Source organism: Typopeltis vanoorti, chromosome 6 (assembly GCF_054136105.1).
Source record: "Typopeltis vanoorti isolate ZY-2024b chromosome 6, IOZ_Tvanoo_1.0, whole genome shotgun sequence".
In the NCBI taxonomy this organism is placed as follows: Eukaryota; Metazoa; Arthropoda; class Arachnida; order Uropygi; family Thelyphonidae; genus Typopeltis; species Typopeltis vanoorti.
The window spans coordinates 136,258,584-136,285,004 of record NC_143554.1 but is presented as its reverse complement, the minus strand read 5'-3'; the positions used below and the strand labels follow the sequence as shown (position 1 = coordinate 136,285,004).

General features: G+C 35.3%; 1 protein-coding gene across 1 annotated transcript in view; it reads right to left on the bottom strand.

Moving 5' to 3' along the window:
* The window catches only part of LOC150105974 (epithelial sodium channel subunit beta-like), a 114,062-nt gene that overhangs the window by 74,151 nt on the left and 13,490 nt on the right, over positions 1 to 26,421 (bottom strand). Inside the window, exon 3 of the mRNA XM_090394603.1 lies at positions 26,309 to 26,375. Coding sequence (XP_090250729.1) covers positions 26,309 to 26,375 — 67 coding nt within the window. The remainder of the gene's footprint in view (positions 1 to 26,308; positions 26,376 to 26,421) is intronic.

The following is a 26,421-nucleotide window of genomic DNA, read 5'->3' as shown; positions in this document are numbered from 1 at the left end:
TTTTTTGAATATTTCTGAAAATCGTAATGCTTGAAAGAAAATTGACGAAATAATAATAATAAAGTCTGCAATAAATAGGACATCACTGTAATAAAATATTTATGTTATTTTTTTTCTATATTCTTAAACTTTACTTCTGTAGTACAAAAAGAATCGAGAAGCACTGTTTCCGATTCCTCTGCACTCCAATCTGATCTACATGCGTCTTTTGATCGATTAACTGCATGTATATTTAAAAATAATCTCAAACAGTTATCTAGCCATATGAGTATCTAAAAAAGTACTAGAGATAAAAAAACTAAAATAACCTTACCAATTTATGAATAATTCTGAGATAATTCTTACTTTTTTCTTTTTATTCCGATGAGTCGTTTCTTTTTCAAGAAAAGACTTCCAAATGGTATTTCTGCTTTAAACTGTTACTGTAATCTCCTCTAGGTTCGAAGTCGTATTGAAATGTTTGAATACCCAAAGTAGAAAACGAAGCAGCAATGTCACTTAATCTCTTCTAAAACGTGATTTGAATCACGATTAATTCCTATTTCATGACAAAACATAAACGCAGATATAACAGAAACCTTGACATTCTAAAAAGGAAGAAAATGCACTACATGATAATAGTTATGACCTACGCGATAAACCTAGCGAAAATATAGACCATGCAGATATTTCACTCTTAGGTCACAAGATTAGTTTACGTAGCCATCATAATCAATTTCTATTATTAAATACCATTGTTTATTTCGAGTTAATTTTTAAAATCAAAACAAAGCAAATAACTATTTTGTTATCTACTATACCAGTATACAGAGTGCACGCAGTCGTGTTATAACAAAATGGACTAGAATGATATCCACCATTATTATTTAAAACGACGCAAAACAATAAAAAATGGGCACGATTTACTTTGAATATTTCAAGAAAAATCCAGTCAATTTCACAACTGTTTGTATTTTATTTAGACAACTTTTTCAAGAAAACAAAATGCATGAATTAAAATATTAACATTCGTTTTATGCGACACATGACACAGATTCATTTTGGAAAAAAAAAGTAATAGAATTGGTGATTTCCCCAGAAGAGGCGCTGCAGTTGAACAGTTAGATGTTTGCTAGAAATGTGTAAAACACACAGATAATCTCAAAACGGAAAAATAAAATTCTTATCGATGATACAAATATTGTTATTACAGTTCCAGATAATTATCGTTAGAATGTTAATAATAGGACATGTTCTAACAGATATATGCAATGGCAAGTCATGTCATGTTCTAAGAGTAACATGACATCATCATGTTTAAATCTGAATTCAAATTAATTTGAAACGTATGCATCTTATATATGAAACGTGATATTAAGATAGTCTATGAAAAATCCGGTAATAAACTGGATTTGTCTTAGACACATAGACACCATCAGTTTATGAGGCGTAACGATGGTTTTATATTATTATACACCAAAGCAAAATTGCAGCATTTTCCTTAGCACGGCTATCGTCTTTCACAATTGTGTGTTCTATTGATTTGGAATTGTGGGAAAGTATATGAATCATAGTAAGTTTCTTGATCAAAATTATCTGAACTCAAACTCGCACGAATAATAAAGAACAGGTTTAATATCTTTTTGGAATTGGCATGAAAATTTATATGGTTTTTTATATACCTCCATATGTAAGACATGTGGAGATTAGAGCTAGGGTAAAAGTCATAGATCCAATGACCTCCAATTGGAAGTTATCACACGGTTACACAGATTTTCTTTTTAAATTATCATTTTAAATCCTAATGAATTTTATAACAATTAAAGATTAAAGTGCAGAAAAGAGAAACCACTCCATTATATATATATATATATATATATATATATATATATATATATATATATATATATATATATATATATATATATATATATATATATATATATATATATATATATATTGTGAAAATACTTTCTGAAAATGAAAGCTGTGCCGAACAAAGCGGCCTTTTGCAGCTGCCCAATTTTTAATCCATCTAACTCGAGTGCTTCTAGATGTTTTTTCAATGTTTTAGGGATGGCGCCTAAAGCACCTATTATTATGGGAACAACTTTCGTTTTCTTTTGCCAGATTCGTTCAACTTCGACTTGCAAATCGCGATATTTTGTAATTTTTTCATTTTCTTTGTTGTTGTCAATCCGACTATATATATATATATATATATATATATATATATATATATATATATATATATATATATATATAAAGAGACTGCGGGATTCGAACCCGCAGTCTCTTGGCTGCGGGTTCGAATCCAGCGTAGGCATGGATGTTTGTGATTGTCTTCCAATTTCATACATTCATTCACCCAATTATAAATGCACTCTCCCAATATGGATTGCGTCACCATGGGAGTAGTAGGCCCAACACCTCCCACAATGGGAGAGGCCTTCACCGTGCATTGGGTAGAAATATAGGCTGTTCATCATCATCATCATATACGTATATTGGGACTTTAGTAAATAAAGAATTAAAGTTCAACGTTCATATTGCAGAATTGTTCAAAACAGCACACCCAAATGACCAAGTAAAACAGGACAACCATCACACCTCCACCTCCGAATTTCATAGGTGTGGTTACGCGCTCAAGCAAGAGACGTTCACCGGTCATCCACCACGCTCACGCCTGTCGATTTGCTCGCCAGAGAGAGCAACGTGATTCGCCATAACACATATTTCCAAGCTTCCACGTCCCACTCTACACACTCTTTGCACCACTGAAGTCAACTCTGTTGGTTCGGGTTCGCATATTGCGGTGATGTTTTTTTTTTACATTTCTAATCTGGCAATGATATTACTTTAAAAAAAGGAGTAATGCAAGTATTTATTGCTGTATACCCTCTGTCCAAAAAAGAAACAGAACTTTTTGAAAATAGAAGAAACTAGTGGCGCCACCTGTTGTATCTTTTTGTTGTAGAAAGCGGCAACCTTCATTAGTGTTGTGTCAATTGTTCATGACATTTGTTTCATTAGAAGCCGAGTTATGTGCCAAGTGTGACAATGTGTGTTGACGAACGGTCGGTCATCACGATATCCATGCCGTACGCGACGAATTCTCGCTATCAATCGCTTCAAAACTTCGAAATAAAATTCACCATTGACCGTTTGGCCAGGTGGAGCGAATTTTTTTTTGTGGATAATGCCCTTGGAATCGTAGAAACAAATCAGCATTGTCTTTACTTTTGACTTCTCAGGCGACTTTTTTTCGGTTGCACCCTTCTGGTGGTCTTCACTCAACACTCTGGCGCTTTATTTCGGGCTCATACTCAAAACACCATGTTTCGTCAGCAGTAACGATCGTTTCAAGGAAGTTTGAGTCCTTATGAGCGGTTTTAATGAGGTCATTTCAGTGTTCAATTCGAAGAACCAACATGCAGAAGTTAACTCTGCATGTTGGTTCGGGTTCGCATATTGCGGTTATGGTTTTTGTTACATTTCTAATCTGGCATTGACATTACCTTAAAAAGGGGTAATATGCAAGTATTTATTGCCTTATGAAAAAGGGGAGATACCTCACCTGCTAACATCCATACTGTATTTGAGCAAGGCAATGCGCTTTTTTTTTTTTTTTTTTTTTTGGCTAGATGGGTCAAGCAAGAATGCTTTTCGTATTCCCCGTTACCTGTAGAAGAAAATGTATGGATAGGGTGTTTATTGAGCTATGAACTCTGGTCATGGCGGTATAACGGCAATAGCCGAGCCTTAGTTAAAACTTCATTGGCTACAGGATTGCCATTTTTCCAAGGCAATGCACTTTTTTTTTTTTTTTTTTTGCAATGGCTTATTGTCCTTATAAGGACTGGCTTAAAGGGGCGAAGCAAGAATGTTTTTCATCTTCCCCGTTATCTCTAGAGGACAGTGTAGGGATAAGGTGTTATTGAGCTATTAAAGCTCTGATCATGGCAGGAGGGTAACAGCAATAGCCGAGCTTCAGTTAGAACTTCATTGGCTGCAGCATTGCCATCCATTACCCTCCAAGGGTATTCTCCGCAATGGGCTTAATTTTCTATCAAATTCTTATGAATTATAATTTGAAGAAATTTATTGGTATATTAGCCGAATTAAAATTTATTAATACATTTTCATTTAACTTTTTAAAAATTAAAAATTAATAAAAGTATTGAAATTAAAAAAATATATTTTTTAAAGAAATAATCATAGTTATTTATAGTAATCATAGAAGTAAAAATAATTCGTGATTATTAATATTAATCTCATATTACTTGTGCGTGTAAGGCACAGCAATCTGGGCTGCCAGTCCAACAATCCATGTTATTATAGAATAGTTAATCCTAGCTAAATAGTCCACTATGTCTGTAAATTGTGTATATTCTGTTTTGTCTGTATAGAAGAATAATGAAAGTGTCGTCTCCATAGGAGATCAGCCACTTACCTCAATATATAAAGCACTTATAAAGATTTCTCGCATCACTGTCATTTGTCGTCTTTGCAACTTTATAAAGATCATGGTTGTTACGATATGTACAATGTGGCCATAATTAAAGGCCTGTAGCGAAAAATGTTTTGGACGAAATTCAACCAAATTTGGTTTAAGTACACTCAGGAACGAAGGTTACCACCAGCGGGCAATTGACGCTAGAATCGCTTGATATTTTCGTAATCTTGCCGTTTGTAGTGATGAGTTGGTGGGTATAAGGAAGACCTAAACGGACTGCGTTCATTCTGATAAGACTAAAGTGCTATGGATCTCACCTTACCGGAATGTGCGTTGCTAGTCAAGCTTTAGTACCAACAACACGGTAACGCTAATGTCGCGTGTCGAGAATTCTGGCGTGTGAATCATAAGAGAAGAGGTCAAATGATAATAATAAATCTTATAAAAATGATTTTGCGATTTGATAATAGCGGATCTTTAGCAGTGAGGCCAGGACGAGGGTGTAAACGGATTATTCCTCAAAAATTTGACGAAGTTGCAACTGCCATCTTGGAGAACGGAATGAATAACGCACAAGTGTCCAGCAGTGCTCCAGGCAATATCGTGCCATTCTTAACAGTGTGGAAAATCTTGCGTCAAATTCTAATATTTTTCCCATACATGATCTTCTATACTCAAGCTTTGCTTCATTGATGCGGAAACCCGACTACAGTTTTCCCTGATGTTCTTAGCTCGAATGGAGGTGGATGAATGATGGCTGTGGAAGATCTTGTGGAGTGACGAAAAGGCACATTTTTATCTGAACGGTAGTATTAACAAACCTAATTGCTGCATTTGGGCTGTGAATAAACCCTCATGTGACCCCTTCTATCAGACCCCTTTACACTCACTGAAAGTTACAGTGCGGTGTGTATTCGGTCCATACGTTTTCGAAGAAACTTCACCCGATAGGACCAGTGACTTGTACCGTCTCTGCTGTTAGGGATAGAGAGATGCTGCACAACGTCTTTGTTCCACAACTGCAGCAGGGAAGATGCCTTGACTCTACATATTCATGCAGGATGGAGCAGCACCTCACATTGTATTGCTGCAACAGTATTGACTAACGTTGCACAGTAAAGCTTTGCGTGGGTTATGCAGTGAAATTACAAAGGTGTAAATCACATTTGCAGCCTTATTGTGCCAATAGGCACAGAAAGATTTGATGATGATGATGATGTAATATCACCTGCACATCGACGGTGAATGACTCACTACAGTGCGTTTCTTTTCTTTTTCTCTTTTTATAGCTAGAATCCGTTAAAATAATCAGACAGAAAAATCGTTTTTTTTTTTTTTTTGAAATTGTGAATGAATTTTCTGAAAAATGCTTATTCCAAAATTTTTATACTCGACTAAATGGATCTCAAATTAAACTATTAGTTACTTTCATTATCTTATTTTCTGTTTTGTGACGATTACAGTTTTTTTTAATTGTTTTTTTTCTTGCTTGTAAAACATCAAAATGGAAGCAGTAGTTTCTCATATGGTGTTTCCATAATTCGAAGAATGGTGCAAAGTCCATCCTTCGAACTCGAAATATGGATTCGATTCTTAGCAGGACTAATAATTTTTAAGTTTCATTACATGCCGTTTGCAACAGTCGGTTAGTGAATCAAATTCTGCTAATCTTTAATGCTATTTAGTTGATATAATGTTCTGCTTGGAAATTATGCATTCATCGATTTATGTAGTTTTCAGTTGAATTTCAAACTTATAAAGTGAAACAACTTTGCCTCATTTTTTTTTCTTGTAAGTAGACGCTCATCTTTTCTGAAGAAGTTTGTTGAAATTTTATAATAACTTAAATAGAAATAGTAAGTTTATATAAAATAATTTTGCAAATTAAATGATTTAACAGTTTTTTCAGCAATATTTTTCTTAAAGAAGATTTGTGATACTAATAATCAATTTATTATGGTATTGATTTTTTTATAATCTATATTTTTAAATAAATAATTCGATATGCGAATAAGTGACGAATTCAATCCAATACCCTTGGAGGGTAACGGAGGCAATGCTGTAGCCAATGAAGTTCTAACTGAGGCTCGGCTATTGCTGTTACCCTCCTGCCATGATCAGAGCTTTAATGGCTCAATAACACCTTATCCCTACACTGTCCTCTACAGATAACGGGGAAGATGAAAAGCATTCTTGCTTCGCCCCTTTAAGCCAGTCCTTATAAGGATATAAGGAACTTTCCGCGTTTTAATGCACGGTGAATAAAATGTCTTCGAGTATGTTTAATTCCAGTGGTTTTACAATTAGAAATCATTAAGCTTTGCGTTGATAAGAAAACCGTAATGTGATAGAAACGGAATATTTTCTCCAAGTCACGAATGAATCCTAATAACCGACGTTAATCAACACAAACATTGCAGTTATGAAGCCATTTATCAGAATAATCTGATAATAATCTCTTCTTGTAAAATGGTCTTGTTGTATATTTTGTACATAATAAAATCTTTTAATTTAATATTCAAAAGGTATTTCAAAATGATTGTTTGTTATTATGAGTAACACATAAAACAGTATAGCGTATTATTATTATTTTTGTTGTTGTTAGAAGATAATAATTTACAGTATCACATAACATAAAGTGAGATGCATTATTTGCAACTAGGGAAAAAAAGGCAAAATTAATTTCTTAATTTGTATTAAAAAATATATTTGTAGACTCTTTCCCATGTGTTTCTTGTGTAATCACTTAATGGTTGCTTCAGATTTTAACACTCCATCTGTAAGATTTAATTCTACTTTTCAAAATCTTTTCCTTTTTCCCCAGTAAATCTTATAAGTATGATTTTACGACCCACCCGAAAGCTGTTTTACTTATTTTTTTTTAAATCTTTCATACATTCGTTTTTTCCTTTATGCTACTCATTTTATTCTATTCAAAACTAAACGACGATGATTGAAATACCACACTCCTTGTATATGCTTGTATAAATAGAAAGTTTGTCTCTCTGTATCAAAATAATGAACGTATTTTGTTGTTTTATGTGTTCTCTGCTTGCGAATTTAAGCATATAAAATATTGGAAAATAGCCTTAGCAATGATAAGTTCCTTTCGTAAGCATCTCGGAGATTTTTAGCATTAGTATTATTTTTTCTCTATTTTTCCCGAAATAGTTTAGATGACGAATTCTTTCTTATTTTGCTATATAGCAAAATAGGAAAATTATATTTTCCTATTTTGAATTTTTTTTTGAAAAAAAGAATTTTTTTTCCTATTTCCAATTTCTGATCTTAATAATTATGCATCTCTCTCTCTCTCTCTCTCTCTCTCTCCTTGAAATTGTGTGTCTTCATGTTTAGTACTGAATTCTGTAGCAAATCTTTCTTTAACCTGATCCAAACTGCCTGAATATGGCATCCTATTGTTTATTTATTATTTCAGTGCAACACGAGAGGTCCTGAGACATACATACCTTACGTTAGTGGGCAAGTTGTTAAAACAAGAAATGAATTGCTTTATACATTTCTTGAAGTTCTACGGGTTGTAATCATTCGGGAAAACAATATGCGGAAGACAGTTCCTAAGCAGAGATATAAGAAATTAAAGATTAGTTAGTTCAATTGTATATGGTTGTAAATCAAGAGCATTTTAAGTTAAGTTCAATTAAGCTAATCTGTCTGTCTGTCTGTCTGTCTGTCTGTCTGTCCGAATTTCTAGAAAAGGCCTTCAGTTCTTTATTGCAAGAATATATTGTAACTGTCTTGAAAAGTATTCCTCATCCTAATAGGAGAAGACCTGAGCATCTACAGAAGAGTGGCTAGTTCTGAATTGGCAGTAAACGAACTTTTTTTTAAATTTCTTCCTATTAATTTTGAAATCTCAGCTGAACAAAGTTGCTTTCCCAGTTCAGGTCTCCAATAATTCACTAAAGAAGATAAAGAATGCGTTTCATGACATTTTGAGGATCGCAGTATTTCTTTAAGATATACGTTTACGTAATGTGCCAGAGTGGCCTATTCAGACACGGATCTATATCGATAATGGCATTTTATTAATATTTGTTGTATTAATACGCAAGGTTTCATTATTTATTAAATTAATTCACAAATGAATATTATATTTCATATCATATTAAAACATTAATTATTAATATAAGTTAATTAGGGATATTTAATTTTTATCTAATTGCATACACGAAAGTGAGGACTGATTCACATTACTATCGTGAGTCATTCAGTCATTCATGCAATCAAGTTATGGCTAAGAGATCCGTTTACAAATTTAGGACTTTCCACTACTCGTAAGCATGCGTGTCTTCAGTGGAAGCCGAACTCACCGTCCTTAGAGTGAGTGAGTACAATGTTAACCTGTACAACAGTTGAGGTTTTAAAACGGTTGATGTCTATGAGATTGAGAAATCTTCCAAGAGAACGTTGTCGTTCCTATTATTCTTTTGAAAACCATACCGTTAGTGATACACGATTGACTCCAATAATAATAATAATAATAATAATAATAAATTAATAATATGTATTTATTTATATTTTTTTATTTGTATTTATTAATATTTAATATTTATATTAATTATTATATGAGACCCACTGTAAGATGCACCGGTTTGTAAAACGCATTCGGCTTATAGGAGGCATCCAATTTTCAGATATATATGGATGCAAAAACCGCGCCTTATAAGGCGAAAAATACAATAAATACATCACAAACTAAATTTGCAGCAGAAAATGAAGATCATCGTGTGAAAATAAATATTTTAAAAATTCGAAGAAGAAAAAAAAGAGTATCAAAAGTAGGAAAATCTTAATTTAACCATTAACAGAATGTATACCAGAAAAAAGAATATAAAATAAACAATCCAAGGAAAAAAGTCCGAAGGAACAAGAATATAAATCTCTTCGTAAAGTAACACCAAAGAATATGTAATTAGAAAGCAAGCATACCTCGACCAGGTACATTCAGAAATAAACTCTATAAATATTAAACTTGCAAAGAGACGCTTTAAGAAAAAATATTGCATTATATGAAATTATTAACCTAATTGATAATATAATTTTATGTCAACTATAATATAGTTTCATTTTTTTTTTAAATTTTAAACAAAAAAAATAATTTACTTATTAAATTAAATTTTACTAAAACACCATTTTTTTAATATAATAAATATAGTACATTAAATTGGGTAAGTCTCGGTTGAATGCGTTTGCTATTCTAGGTAAACGATTAAACGAGTCAAATGCATTGTTTGTTGTTTGGTGATTACGGATGGAAATTGAATTTCAAAAATTAAAAGGAAAGCAAAAAAAAATCATCGCTAATAATAATATAAATGATGATGACAAATAGCACATATTTTCTAAAAAATTCATAACTTTCAATCTCTCCGTTGTAAAGCATTTAGGTAAAACACTAATCTCGAATGAATCATCGTCCAGTTTATTGGAAGATAGCAGTAACTAAAAAAAAAAAAAAAAAAAACCCTTTCAGGGTAGATCTCTACAGCAGGGTCTTCTAATTATATTTAACCATTAGTCAACTTACAATACTATAGACTGCGAGTTTACATGAATGTAAACTCGCAGGTCGTGGGTAGGATTCACATAAATATGAAAGTGAAAACATAATATTGAAGTGATAATTTAGGAGATAAAATATAATGTATACACTGCATGGAAAGAATTTAACGGACACCCTCATGGGCAAGCCGCATCGTGCCATGTAATGAGTCAGTTGTTTGCAGAGGATATAAATTAGAGGAATATGACGCTATTGTCAGTGCAACTCTGTCAGGGTGAAAAGGCAGGGGGAAGGGAACTGACTATCTGTTCAAACATTTGTAGAAAATCTGATATTGTACTAAAATCAGTCGTACCATACTGAGATGGAAGCGCAGGGAGACAACTACAAGTGGTATCCTCAGTGGACGACCAACCAGACTCAGCGAATGTGACTGTAAGTTGCTATGAATGATGATATGTAAAAAACACCATTCATCGGCAGACACGTTGAATGCGAAGTTTCGGGCAGTGACTGGAACACGAATCTGCACCAAAACATCCAGAACTGATGCTCACAACATTAGTTTCCATGGTAGGACCGCAAGACAGATTACATGCAGCATCGTGTTCAGTATGCAAAAAGCGTGTACTGTGGGACATGGAAGCTTGGTAAGCTATATTATAGAGTAACAATTCACGCGACACCCTCTACCGAGCAGCTGGATGGTGTGGATGGTGCGGATGCCCGGTGAACGTCTTTTAGCAGCGTACGTAACTACAACTATGAAATTCTAAAATGGCGGTATGAAGATATAGTCTGTTTTTCCTCGTTTTCCCTTGGACTTTTGTTGGTGGTGCCACGAGCATTGAACTTAGCGAGCTTTCCGAATATTCCGGACAATGAGCTTCCTACTTTGTGACGTTTCTACGGAACTGAACATTCTCTCTTTCAGCAAGACAGAGAGAATGGCAGTACATTAGAGTCATAAAGCTGCTGCTGTAATAGGGTTGATATCAGGGAGTTGTGGACTCTGTGGAGACCTGTCAACACACTTGACAGGTCTCCACAGTGCCCTGATATCAACCATTTTGATCTTCTGTGGGATGAATTCGAGGGTCGGGTGAGGTCAAGGGACATCCGTGCCACAACAGTCTATGATCTCATTACATTCCTCTAGGAAGAATGGTCCAAAATTCCCATTGATGGCTATCGTACTCTTGTGGGAAGTATGCCACGTAGGACAGTCGCAATCGGCTCAACGTATTAAGGTGGGAACCATGGCTATTTATTCCTCACACTTTGGTGTCCGTTGACTTTTGTCCTAGCATTGTATGTAGGCTATTGTGTACTTTTCATTTTCATAATATAAAGGATTTCTTTATATGAAGCGCCCTCTAGTGTCAAATTCAATACGGGAATAAGGAAGAATATCATATTTTGTCAACAAATGTGTTCATATCGTATTCTTGTAGACCAGCGCTTCCCAAATTGTGGGTTGCGGTCCCATTGGGAGCAGTTAGTTTTGTTGAGGGGCCGTGTAATAATAAAAACAAATTTAAAATGTTTTAAGACTAAGTAGAATTTTTTTATCTTAAAAGAAACGTATTTAATTTTTATTATTTATTTTCTGTTATTTTTTATATTTGTTTTTATACTCTCAAAGGATCCTGTAACCCCTAGAGAGCGCGTCTTCTGGGTGGCGGATAGAAAAGCCCACCATGTGTGTGTGTGTGTACACGCGCGTGTGTGTGTGTGTGTGTGTGTGTGTGTGTGTGTGTGTATATATATATATATATATATATGGTGGGGTGGTCCGAATATACTGAATAAGGACTCGTGGACCAACAGGACCGTAAGGGGCAATCATCTTGATTATAAGGGAAGCGAAACTCCCATGGACCCCTAGCTGGATCTATCCTCTCCTTCTTCTACTTTGAGGAAGACCCACTTACTTTAATCTTTCCTATAAAGCCTTATCAGCCAACTCTTCTTACTTTATGACCCTTGTGCTATTAGAGTACTCGAGGGCCATGGGATCTTTTCATTTCTGGCCTTACAACTATGTCCTCTCTATAAACCTTACTATATTTCTTCTATAATCTACCCTTTCCCCTTCAATATACCCTATTCCTCCTATGGGTTTAAATTCGGAAGAAGGCGAGTTCAGAAGCCTTAAGGTAGCAGCCCTACCACTGAACTATTCCATCGTCAGGCTAGTCCCCTGACATGGAGAACATAACCATATTGTAAGCTGACAGAAAAAGATAATCGGATTGAACCTATGGGAAACGACCCTGGAATGGAAAAGGGAAAACGAAAATGGAAACGACAAAATATAATACACATAGCAAACTGGAATGTAAGAGGAATAGCATATAAAGAAATACAGGGTGTTCGGGATAAATTTGACAGTTTCGTAAGGAAAAAGAAAATCTTATTTGTATCTATTAAATTTAATGAATTGACAAAAAAACATTACAGGCAGAGTTAATTACAATACTATCAACAAGATTTACTCAAAATAACCACCATTAGCATCGATCACAGCTTCAATTCTGCTTCGGAACCTCGAACAAGCTGATGCTACAGTCTCCCTGGGAAGGGCCGCAAAAACTGTTTTAATTTTATCCATTAACTGGGCTTTTGTATTACTGGAAGTGCGATTGGTGTCTTTTTCAACTGCGCCCCATACAAAATAATCCATGGGGTTAAGGTCTGGGGAGTTTGGAGGCCAAACATTTGGACTGGTGAAGTCGTAGAAAATTTCAGACAACCATTTTTGACTTTTCCCAGAGGTGTGGCAAGGGGCCGAATCCTGCTGCCATACATACGGCCTACCATTGGCTACCCTTGTTATCCAGGGCTTGACTACAGTTAGCAACTCCACGAACAAAGACCGAATTCCAATGCCAGGGTTCTTCAACACCTGTTCCTGCAGATTTGCGAGGAATTCTGCTGTACGAACGCAATCAGATCGTCTGCTAGGGATCTTTCTTCTTGCTACATCCTCGTAGTCACCATTGCAAGTCTCTAGTTCATGCCTGATTGTTTTTACTGTATTCAGGGAGCATTGGGCAGCAGTCGTAATATCCTTATTTTGATGGCGGGCACGAATCATCATGATACAAGTTATTCTCTTCCATGATTCAGGTGGGTTCCAGCTATCCATCCTTTCTGACATCTTGTATATGAATGAAGAAGGGTCCAAACTTTTAAATGAAGAGAAGTGTGTGTTAATACATGTAACTTACGGAAAAATATAATTAATTATAAATATGTCAAATTTATCCCGAACACCCTGTAGAATTAGACCAGTTATTAAATGAAAGAAATTTTAAAATAGCAGTAATCACTGAAACAAAAAAGAAATTAAAAGGAACTATGAGAACTGAACATTTTAATGTGATATACAGTGGAGTCGACAGAGACCAAAGAGCAAAAGCAGGAGTCATGATTTGGATTCATAACTCCCTTTCAAAACAGTTAAAACATTATAAATTATGGAATGAAAGAATAATAGAAGCTAGAATAAAAATAGATAGAGGCTATTTAACAATAATTGGTTTATATGCCCCAGAAGAAGGAAGAGAACAGGATAATATTGATTTTTATAATCAGCTACAAAACATATATAATAAAATAAAGAAAAATGATTACATAATTTTAGCAGGAGACTTAAATGCAAGAATCGGAAACACGAAAATTAATAATAATATAGGAATACATGGAGAACACACTCTAAACAGAAATGGAAAAAATTGATTGACTTTGTAGTTTAGAATAACCTAAAAATAATGAATTCCGTCTATAAACATAAAGACATACATAAATATACTTGGACAGCAAGAGGAAGGAAATCAATATTAGATTACTTCATATTAAATCAAAAGACATTAAAATTTTCACTAGATGTTAGAGTTCACAGAGGATATGAAATAAGCACTGACCACTTCCTTGTTAAAATAAAATTAAGATTACCACCTAAATGGCTACAAGTAACAAGAACAGAAAGAAAAATTGAAACATTTGTTTATAAAACTAGACTATTGAATGACACAAATGTACAATGGCTATATGAGCAAAAAATTAACCAGTATCTAGATAAAATAAAACAAAATGAAGAAATAGAAATAGAATGGCTTAATATAAAAACGATACTAAATGCAGCAGCAAATTAAAGCTTAGGAAAGACCAAAAAATTCAATAAAATAAAAAAACTGAAGATCTGGGATGATACAATCAAAGAAATAATCAAAAAGAAAAGAGAACCCTATTACAAATGGTTAAGCAGTAAAAGATTAGAAGATGAAATAGAATATAAAAGAATAAGAGCCATAGCTAAAAGAGAAGTCAGAAAAAGACATAGAGAATCATGGAATAAATTTGTTTCTAATTTAGAACATGATTTATATAAAATAAGACCCAATGTATATAAGATTATAAAACACCTAAATGCAGATACCAAAGAAAACATAAAATTAAACACTGAATTGAAATTAGAAGAATTTCTAAATTACTACACAGAACTGTGGCCAGACAAATATTTTAAAAAAGACAACTGGCAAACAGTTAACGAAAATGAAAAGGAAATAACTGAAGAAGAATTAGAAATCAAAATGGAAAATCACCTGGAGAAGATAAGCTAGGTTCAGAACTATATACATACGCAGGAACAAGATTCAAAGGAAGACTCTTATTATTTTTAAATAAAATTTACCCAACTGGTATCCCCCCCAATAGAATGGAAAAAAGCAATTGTGATTCCTATCTTTAAGAAAGGTAATAGAGATGACCCTAAAAACTATAGAGATATCAGTATACTAAATTCATGTTACAAAATATATAGCAGAATCTTAAATAACAAACTAATGAAATATTCCGAAAACTTTATTCTAGAGGTACAAAATGGATTTAGAAAAGGGAGATCATGTATAGACCCAGCCTTCTGCCTAAAATTAATAATAGAGAAAAGAAGAGAATATAATTTAGAAACACATATTGCATTTATTGACTTTGAAAAAGCATTTGACAAAGTTAAAAGAAACATATTATTTAACGTATTAAAAGAAAGACAAATACCAAATAATATCCTAAAAGCTGTCACAAGTATATATGAAAATAATCAAATACAAATAAGATTAAATCACGAGCTATGATATACAAGAGAGATAAACCAAGGGGTGATATACAAGAGAGATAAACCAAGGGGTTTATCTCTCTTGTATATGATAGGGGACGTCCTTGAGAGGGGACATCCCTAGGGCCGGCAGGGATGTCCCCTCTCAGCAACTCTTTTTAATATCTACTTAAATGAAATAATAATAAAATGGAGTAAAAATTTACATCAAGGAATTAAACTTTCACCTACAGTTAACTTAAACACTCTCCTCTTTGCAGACGACCAAATAATAATTACAAATTCTGAAGATAACTTACAGAAAGCTATTTTAAATCTAAATGAGATATCCAAAGATTATGGTATGATAATATCAACGGAAAAATCAAAAACTATGGCCTTTAAAGGACAAGATCCAGTAAGAACTAAAATAGTATTAGATAACAAGATCTTAGAACAGGTGAATTCATTTAACTACCTAGGATGTATGATCACTTATGAAAATGAAAAAGATATAAACATAAAAATTGCAAAATATTTAAAAATAACAGGAGTAATTAACTCTATATTTAAACCAAACCTAGTTCAAAAACAAACCAGGCTAAAAGTATACAATACATTAGCCCTACCGGTCTTAATGTATGGAAGCGAAATCTGGACAATAAAACAAAAAGACAAACAAAGATTAACAACAGCAGAAATTAAGTTTATGAGAAAAACTGCAAAGTATACCCTATTTGATAACAAAAGAAAAGAAGATATTATGAAAGAATTAAACCAAGAACCAGTAATTGAAAAAATTAAAAAATATAAACATAAATGGATGGAACACGTTCAAAGAATGAAAACAGAAAGATTACCAAAACAAGCCTTAAAGTACAAGCCATTAGGAAAAGGAAAACCAGGTCGTCCTCTTAAACGATTCAACGATGACTTCTAAGCCCGGAACAGGCCATACTAGGCCTAAATCCTTGATACGTATGATGATGAAGATGATAATGATGAATTGAAAAAATCGCACACTGCTGTTGGTTCAAAAATTTTGCTTCCTGCGTATTTCGGCGCTTCATGAATATTAGTAAATATATGCTTATTCATATAAGTTTCATTTCAAAGGTATTGATAAGAAGCACAAAAAAAAAGCTTACAAACTCTTGCGTTCATTTAAAACGGCCAAGTTTTTCGCACTTTAAATTAATGTTTCATTGCTAGTGTACACAGGCGCGAGCAAGTTCTCGCTTGTGCAGTAACTCAGGCATATTTACGCAAAACAAACAAAACAAAAAAAAATTATGGGCTTTCTCTAGAGAGCATCATTGCATTTGCTATAGTCATATCAAAATAGTCTACTTATTAAATATTCTATTCCACATTATTGCCGGAACTGATTTCAGACATAAAAATCAGTCAATCCCAGTACTGTTGTTTTCCAGAGAAATGCACCGAGTTGCAGGAAGAATAATGGCCTTCTATGAAAACTGTGAAAATCGTTTCAGTATTCATTGTGCTTGATTTCTGCATCTTTCTTTCATCCATACAATAAAAAAGGAGTTGAGGAAATTTAAACACGAGAAATAATCCTTAGCGAATTATGATCAAAGTTACCAACAAGCAAGTTGTTACAATACTAATGACGGGTAAGTTAAAAACTGCGCAATCTGCGATGTTTAAATACTGACCAGCCAGAATGACTGATAATTATCTCAAAATATCGGAATTTCATGCCTCATCCATCTCGATTTTAAGCATATATATAATTTTAAATAGTATTAATGTTGGGAAATTCTGAAAACGATATTCTTCTTGGTAATATAAAGCGTTAGATCTTAATAGAACACCAATATATTTTTTTTTTTGCTTGTATCAAACATTACTCGTCATATTAGAGGTACTGAAGGGTACTAACTAAACCTCCAGGTCTGTCTCCACAAAATTTCGAAACATGCGGATTTTATTTTAACTGAAATCGCCGATTCACTATCTAAAACAAGGAATTATTCGCCTAAAAACTACAACATATATGGCGACTTACTGCTGAACAATAAAAAGAGGAGACAGCCTACATGTCTGTGTTAAATCACCCTTCAGTGTGATAGAAGCAAATGTTCTTTTTCACGGTAAGAATATGAACTTTTCAAAATAGACCGAGGATATAAGATAACGTTCACTTTACCAGTGTTACCATTCCACGAGATTAAAGCACTATGGCATGAACCAATCTCATGGACAGTTACAACTTAAAAAATACAATACCAGATAACTAGAAAGGAATTTAGACAAAATCTCCTGTTTAGCTAATACGAGCTAAACAGGATACTCGTACAGTATTAAATCAAAAGATTCATTTCCAAGAACAATAACGTAAATGATATTCTTGATTTCATTTTCATGATATCTTCAAGACTGTGCTAGTTGTATTTAAAAGTGGTTGACTTCAAAAGTGTCTCTAGGAAACGAAACAAGTCGACTTCCTCTCAAGTTACACGTGCAATAATAATAATGATAATCGTATGATGATTCACGGCCGTGAGTTCCCTTTACGGGGAGGTACGGCACCATCTCAGTCCCCCCAAATTTTATCCGGGTTCCGGAACCGGCACAGCTGACGAATCAGACCTATGGCTGGGTCAGTATTCCTGACTGTAATCCGTGTGTGTTCACTGGACCGGTTTGCCTGCTTGCGGGATGAAAAACCCCAGATAAACTAGCGGAAAAACCCTGCTGTCCACGCCCAAGATCGGCTAACTTGGTTATGGCTGAGGACAATCCTTAAGCTCCTCGCGTCGTCATCGACGGGAATCGAACCTAGGACACTCCTTCCCCAGGCATATGGTTGCGATGTGCATAGCCACTAGGCTAACCGCGCGGACACACGAGCAATGCAGCAACATGTCGCGCAAACACGTGTTCTGAAAGACATGAGTTTCGCAAAAAAAGACCAGTTATATGTACGTTTAACTTGCCACCTTTAGTATGGTTAGGATAATTCTGCAAATTACTCACTTAGTTTTACATTGTCGAAGTTATGATCGTTTTTGAATTTATGAAACCAGCAGGCATTCCTAAATGTTTTGGAATCATTTAAGTAGAAAACATTGTAGAATATTTTCATTTTTTTATTTTTATTTTATTTTTTATATTTATATTTTTTTATATTTTATATTTTTAGTAACTTTTGGACTTAGAACTCATATTACAGGATTCACCGAAAAAAAATAAAAAAATTACTTAATTAAAAAAAACCCAGAAAGAAATGCATACAACTCAGTCGCAAAGTTATTTCATGTTTAATTTCTCTTTTCATTTAAAATAAAAAAATAAAAATAATAATATAATTTTTATTATGTAATTATTTTCATAAAATCTGATTTTTTTTCCTGAAGAATAATAATATGTTTATACACCATATTATTATTTCAATAAAGAAATATGACTTCTACCACTGAGTTCACGAATTGTATTGAAAAAAAAAAAAAAAAAAAAAAAAAAAAAAAATCAATCGCCCGTGAGATGCGTTGACTGATTCATTCAATCAAATACCCTTGGAGGGTAATGGATGGCAATGCTGTAGCCAGTGAAGCTCTAACTGAGGCTCGGGTATTGCTGTTACCCTCCTGCCATGATCAGAGCTTTAATTTAATAGCTCAATGACACCTTATCCCTACACTGTCCTCTACAGATAACGGGGAAGATGAAAAGCATTCTTGCTTCGCCCCTTTAAGCCAGTCCTTATAAGGACGAATTGTATTTACAATCGTCATTATGACGATTATATTTCAACGAATTTACTCGTATGCTTCGTAGGATCTTGCGAAATATTTATATTTATAAGGACAGTCGTCGTTATGACGATTATTTCAACTCATTTAGACTTGTATCGTGTTGCTTCGTAGGATCTTGCAATATTTATCGCTTCATCCCATATCCCATATGGTGGAGGAAGATTTCAGATAGTGCTCAATAACGTAGAAACGAGAGACAAACTCCCGAAAGGTTTTAAATGCGCCAAAGCAAAGATCATAACTCATGTCATGATCGGAATCCTGCTTAGAACAATCAAAATAGACAGATTTCCTTTAGAATACGTTGAGAACTGCCTCCCCACTGGACCCGGGTAACTAATCAGAACCCTTCTAGAACCGATTCATACTAAACTGGGAACAGGGTTCTTCATTTCCATTCCGGTTTATAGTTGTCAATACTTTTCTTGGTGTCTTTAATAGTTCTCCATTTCGAGATCTTCTGAATGGCGTCATGGAGAACTATTAAAGACATCAGGAAAGGTATTGACAACGATAAGCCGGAATGGAAATCTGGAGAGATTAGTTTATTATGGAAATGAAGAACCCTGTTCCCAGTTTAGTATGAATCGGTTCTGGAAAGGTAATGATTAGGTTACCCGGGTGTAAGGAGGCAGTACTTTAGGTGTCGCTCCTCTGACCTCTGACGTTTCTGTATCGAACAGCTGCAGAACGGGTGGGGGTGCTATCGAAGTACTCTCAACTCCTCATTGGCTAATTCAGATAGCACAGACAAGTCAACACACAAAAAAGGCTGAATTTCCATCGCTACCAACTACGAAATAAATTCTGACCGTTACTTCACCTGACAGCTGATTCTCAGGAGGAGAAACGGCCGGAATTTATAAGGAAGTCGCTTGGAAAAAAGCAAAACCGTAAAACAGAATCCGAGACTTCATCGACAAAAATTGACACAGCAGTTGAAGAACCGGAAACACTATCTGCCCTAAAAGGGGGGGGGGGAGGGAGCAGTAGAGGAGATGAACCTGACAACTGCAACAACAAAACGACAAGGAAAGTTCGGTCGACCCCTCTGTCAATGTGGAATGGTCCACTTTCTCCGTAACCGAGTATTAACTGTGTCAGAAGACTCGTTTTAGCTCAACTTCAAACATGCGCTTTTGTACTGATGTGGGGGGACAGAGGAAGAGTTTTTGATCTTTTAGGTTTCTTCCGAATCTAATTCCCAGTTAGGAGGGAGTGGATTTCGAGGGGTTTGCCTCGGGAGAGAGCAATTTGAGTCTCCGGGGAGAGTGTTTTCCGGAGTGGCCCATGAGGACTTTGTCGGTGGGTGCTTTTCCCTGGAATATGAACGGTTCTGCTCAGTGGTGGGGTGAGCTTGTCACTCAGTGGAACCAACGCCGAGTTGGACGATCTTTCGGTCACTCGTAGGGAGTGGTCTGGGGGATCGCCTAATTTTTAGAGAGGCCCTTTACTTAAACACAGAGCTTTTGCTCTCTTGTGGTTTTTGCATTTATAGTTCTGTTGAATATCCGTGGATTTGGGTCCGTTGGTATGGCCTCTATCGAGGTTGCCTCCGCAGATGCTTTTCCCTGGAATATGAGCGGTTCTTCTCAATGATAGGGGTGAGCCTGTTACTGAGCAGAGCCACCTCTGAGTTAAATGATTGTTCATTGTTGAGTGATCGCTCGAGTTTTTGGAGGCCTTTTCCGCACACAACAAGAGAAGAGAACATAACCCACTTACATGAGACATTGATTGAAATGTCTATTGTACGTTTACCATACTACAAATTTTTAACATTACTAACAATTCTCCATTTTGTGTTGCCACTCTGAATATCAACGGTTTGGGATCTATCACCGCACAGCTCGTTGTTTGTAGACTTTTTTTGACTTCATCAGGTTCATGTACTATTTCTGCAAGTATTTGTATTAGCTCTGGGGCACTGAACATTTTACCAGAAGCTTCCCTTTAAAAGCTTCTGATAGACTTTTTGAGTTGCGATGTACTGCCTTCCTGCAATATATCCTTTATATACACCTTCCTGCAGTATAAGTAGATGTGGCTTCTACAATAGAACAATATCTATCGTCATCCATTCCAGTACGCAGAGGTGTTCGACAAGGCTTCCCCTTTTTTCTCTCTAGTACTTTTTTTAAATAAAATTGACGACACTAGCAGTAAGAGGAATACCGTTACCACACAGAGCAAAACTGTCGTGTATGCTGAAGATATTGTTGGAATCCTTCGGAATTCCGACTCCATTTATATCTTCTATGGCATACTGCGACAGTTCAGTATGCTCAGTAGTCTTTGCGCTAACCCAGACAATACGAAAATCAACATTTTTGTCCCTGCCATTCTTCCATATGGTTTGACATTATTAACTATAGTAGGAATTCCCTTCCTTGCTACCCCTGTGTTACCAAAACAAAAATGGCTCAATCCCTGTCGTGACAAACTCACCCTTTTTAAACCAAATTATCTATCATTCACTGACACTGTTCGAAGCACGGAAAGCATTGCCATCAAATTACTCATCTGGTGATCAAATATTAAATACTTTATTGGATATTTCCTACCCTGTTTTGGGGACCATTGGCTGTGCGGAGATCGTGCAGGAGTGGTACTATACAATATGTAAACACTTAAAAGGTTTGTTATAGATGAGTTTCGGGTGGCTTCGCCCAAAGTAGCTGCATTGAAAAATATTCGATTTCTTTGGTTTTAAGACGTCTGATCTGGGCAAGAATGAACAGGTGCTCTTTATGAATACCAAAAAACAGCTGGGGACAACCTTTTGATCGGGATTTGGCTTGGAGAATCGCTTACCGCCGACTGCCCTAGCGAAATCACAATATCACTCCCGACCTTGTGACCCCTTTTACGAAGTATGTCATGCAATTTAAACTGTAGGACACCTACAGTGCCCACCAGTGCAGCACATTTGGCGAAGGCTGGCTGAGGTGCTTAGGATCCCGTTGCCCCTTTTATTGAGGTGGTACTATTGAAGTTTCCCCTCCAGCGAGAAAAAACAAAAAATATCTAATTTTTTTAATCAATGATATTAAATATCACATACGGAAAGTACGTAAAAATCATCTTCTCTCTGAGGAAGACAGAATCTACCATCTTATTCGGAACTGCTTCTCCGCCTGTCTTCCTCGATTTCTGGAGCAAGAAAGATACCTCGTGAGTGAACAACGGTCCCTAGGAGATGGTGTAGGTCTCCAACCATATGTCAGATTACACAAGGGAGAATCAAAGTGCGCATATATTTGTAACATTGTTTTCTTGACCTTTGAAATCCAGATTTTATATAATTTTGTCATTTTAGACTAATTTCATTTTATTCCAATGTAGTGGGAAGGTTGGTGTGAACAAACTCGAGCTGCGAAGGTCAACATCGAGGTGGTCATGAGTCCTTTTCGGGCAGGATTTTCCGTGCCAGGTCTCCCCAATTTGTTCACATGTTTTGTTGTTTTTATCCGTTTATTAGGCTCTACAGGCTTTTGTACTGCGCATACTATTTTATAGTGTTTTGATATTGTTTTTATTTATTTAATTTTATTAAGATTTTATTGTTTTTTTTTTTTTCCTTTTTTGGGACTTTTCCTTTAATGAGTGAAAAGTCAAACGACCGTTTAAGAAGTGCCCGATGGGTCAACAGCGACAACTGGTCAACTGAGGCCTCTTTCTCTCCTCCATCACTCTATCTTTTTATCTTCCTCTCTCTCTCTCTCTCTCTCTCTCTCTCTCTCTCTCTCTCTCTCTCTCTCTCTCTCTCTCTCTTAATCTTTTTCCTTTTTTACCTTTACGGCGGCGATGAGGGTTTCGATTCCTTATAACTGCAACCGTTAGACGAGAATAAGGTAGTTGGCGGTATGCTTCCTGGTGTATCCTATGTCTGTAGAAGCGTTATGTTCCCAAGGCCGGTTTGCCTGCTTGCGGGAGGAAAAACCTCAAATAAACTGGAGAAAAAAAAACGGCAGTCCACGCCCAAGACCGGTTAACTTGGCTATGTTTGAGTAAGATCCTAAACTCCTCACGTCAGTGCGTACTAGGACAAATTGATACGAAGTCAACTGCCACTACGTCAAACCCTATTCGAGACGCGAATATATTTCATGCATTTTTAGCTTGCTTGTCCGTTCAATAAAATAAAATGAAAACAATAATATGGTAATTGGCAAGTAGAATTAATGTTCAAAAGTTGGTAGTATTCTGCTCCAGTCCTTAAAGCATCAGAAAATTACACAAATGCTATCACACCATGCCGTAATTCAGGTTTTTAGTTTATCCTGGAGCTCTGTGTTCTCCACTGCTTTGTCGTAATAGTATTCACTCTCTTTTTGATCACTTTTGAGACACAGATCAGTATGATTTTAAAAAAGTGTAGAAATGGTATCCCTTCAGATTTACGCAATATCATAACCTCCTGGACTACTATTTATCTGTGTAGTTGTCCAGACCGTCAGTGTATAAAGAGTTAGAAGTTATGTCTCGCGATACGTCGACTTAGCCCATAACAATAACTCCAGATCATTATCACTTCCACTCCAAGTATGAGATCCATTTCTTGGACAAAGAAATGGATCTCATATGAGAATTTGACCTCCTTCCACTTCTCAATACTCCAATATTTGTACACTTTTGCCCAATGGAGTCTCTTTTTCTGCAGAGCCTTCGTCAGCAGTGGTTTCCTTTTTGTCTGTGGGCAGTCCTCTCTTCGTCCAACAATCTTCGACAGAGTGTCATGTCAAAAACATTAAATCCGCTAGCTGCCGGCTCTATTTAAGTCTACAGAAGACGATCCTGGATTATTTTATCTCCTAATAGAAAGTGATCTTGAGTAAGTGTAGTTTCGCTCATATGTTCCTTTTCTGTCAGGAGAAAAGGTAGCTGAATACCGATCTTTAAAATTTCACTACCAGTATCCAAACCAACGTCGCACTAATCGGTAATTTGTATTTGAGTCAGGGATATGTGTGCTGAGAAAGCGTACATATTTTTGAACGCTTTGTTGGATACATCTGAAGATGTATCCATTTTATAGCTACATACAATGACAAATGTCAACTTAATTACACTACTAAAACGCATAACACTATTAGTAAACATTTTAGAGACAGTGAAAACACGCAACAGTCAACGAAAATAGTGAACTGAAACCAAAACTGAAGTTACTGTGAACTGAAACAAAAACCAAATCAAAACCAAAAGCATCACGAAAATTCACCTTGTTCGTTTAATTTTCAATACTTTTGTAAATACAATTCAAGGTTCTGGAGATGGTTTCATTGATGTGTGGCAAGTTCGTTTGGCACAGGACGGCTCCACGGATATGGCTTGAAGTTTCGGATGTCTTCCATGAGATATCCGAACATTGTCTGATTCAAGATCGACAACGCTACTATCCATTGGGAAAGAATTGTTCATCAGTGGTGTAGTGAGCATAACAGCAATTTCCACCATCTTAACTCGCCACCTCAAAGCCCTGATCTGAACCCCGTTGGGAATGTATGGGATATGTTAGTAAACAGATCACGAATGAAATGTTCTCTTCTGTCAAATCTGAGACAGTTAAAGGAATGTCTGGTAATTACCTACATGTTGTAGACGAAGATGCAATCCAACGCCTTGTGGAATCTATGCCAAATTACACATGAGTTGCAATTCAGGCTAAAGGAGGTTGAAGATGGTATTAAAGAAAAGTTTCTAATTCAGTGGCCATCATGTGGACTACAGCCTCCATGCTCGCATGGAGGCTGTATTCACTATTTGTTTATGAAATTTATTGAATTTTGTATGGTGAAATTAATATTATTAATAAGTCATTAATGTATATTTTCGTATTGTATTAAGAACTTATCATGAAATATACTAAGCCTATATCTTAAAAGTTTATTGGCTATATCAATTTAGCAATGAAGATTTAATTTGAAAATATTTGAAATTAATTTTATACACCGAATTGTTGGTGTATAAAATAGACAGCCTCTTTTGTTAAAATGGTAGAAATATTTAAAAATAGTGAGGTGTTTCATTGTGTTTCGTGTTGTACTATTTAATGTGTTAAAATAAAATATAATTATATTAAATAAAAGAGTTCAGAAATTATAGGCCTTCGAAAGAAAGCCATCAGGAAAAAAGTCGTTCTCACAAATTGCTCAAATTTGAAGCATGTTGGATGATTGGATTTACAAATACCTTTCATACCCTCGCCCTTTAATGTTCATACATACTGCTTTTAGCTAAAAGTTACTTTTATGTATTTAATTATCTTCATCATAACGCTAAGTACAGACATGGATGACACCCTTCTACGTAATGGTCTCATTTTTAATCTGATAGCCTCTTTTGTAGTCTCCTCGTCATTCTCTTGGTTTATGTTTTATTAATTGTTTAGGATATCGTGTGTTGGCCATTTACTTTATAAGTTTCTAGCCAATTTGGTTTGCATGTTTTTTTTATAGTTTTCTTCTATTGATTTTATTTTTAGTTCATTTAAAATATCATTGGAGCTTTCGTATCTCAGTCAGTATAAACAACGACGTTTGGTCGGAAAGACGTGGGTTCGATTCCCGTAAGTGACGTGAGGGATCTTTATATGATGTCTTTCGATCAAAGGTGAGTTAGCCGTTTTCGTACGATGGTAGGGAGTTTTTTCAACCCACAACTCGGGATTTTCGTCCTCCGGAACAGGCAAACCAGCCAGTGAACACACACATCTACAGAACACAGGACACACCACCAGTAGGCAGAAGGCTAACTTTATTGTGTACGGCTGCAGTTAACTGAATAGAAATCCTCAACTGCCCAAAGTAAATGAGGAGGGAAGAATTAAGAAGAAGAATAAAATATCCTCGTTATTTTTTGCCTAATAATGTGTGTTTTACAGTTCTTCTCACGAATCTCACTTAACTTATTTTCATTGTTTCTCTGTCGTGTTTATTTTGATGATATATATACATACTGTATATATCATCAAAATAACCATAAATAACAGGAATGTTATCGAAATTTAACAAAATATTAAAAATTAAATTAAGAATAATAATGAAGTTAAACATATCATAGGAGCCTAAAATTCAAATTTTGTATGAGATGAAGCCTCTTTTTTTTTTTTTTTTTTTTTTATCTGTAGGACATATAATGAAAAAATAAATGAATTAACCGCCAGATAGCAGCACGTACAAAGATTACGGCTGTCCAATGAATCAGCACAGCTGCACAGCACAAGCAGACGCGTAATTCGGCGCTTTAGTTTGCGTTTTTTTTTTTTCTTTTTCCTTTTCTGTTCTTTTTTTTTTCTATTTTTGCAGTGGCATACCTAGATTTTTTAATGCCCTTTGTAATTCGTACATATGCCCTTTTTTTTTTTACTGTAACAATTTGATACTTGGTGAAATATACTGTCGATAGAGACCTTTGGACATCAGCGCCCTTGGCAAGTACCTTAAGGGCACCACAAATCTACATACCCGATTGTCGAGAACAATTAGTGTAAGAAGCAGCGACAAATCTTTGCCATTTATGGAAAATGTAGACCTAAAATAAAATGTTTATATCAGGTTCTTCAGGGATTAAAAGTGGA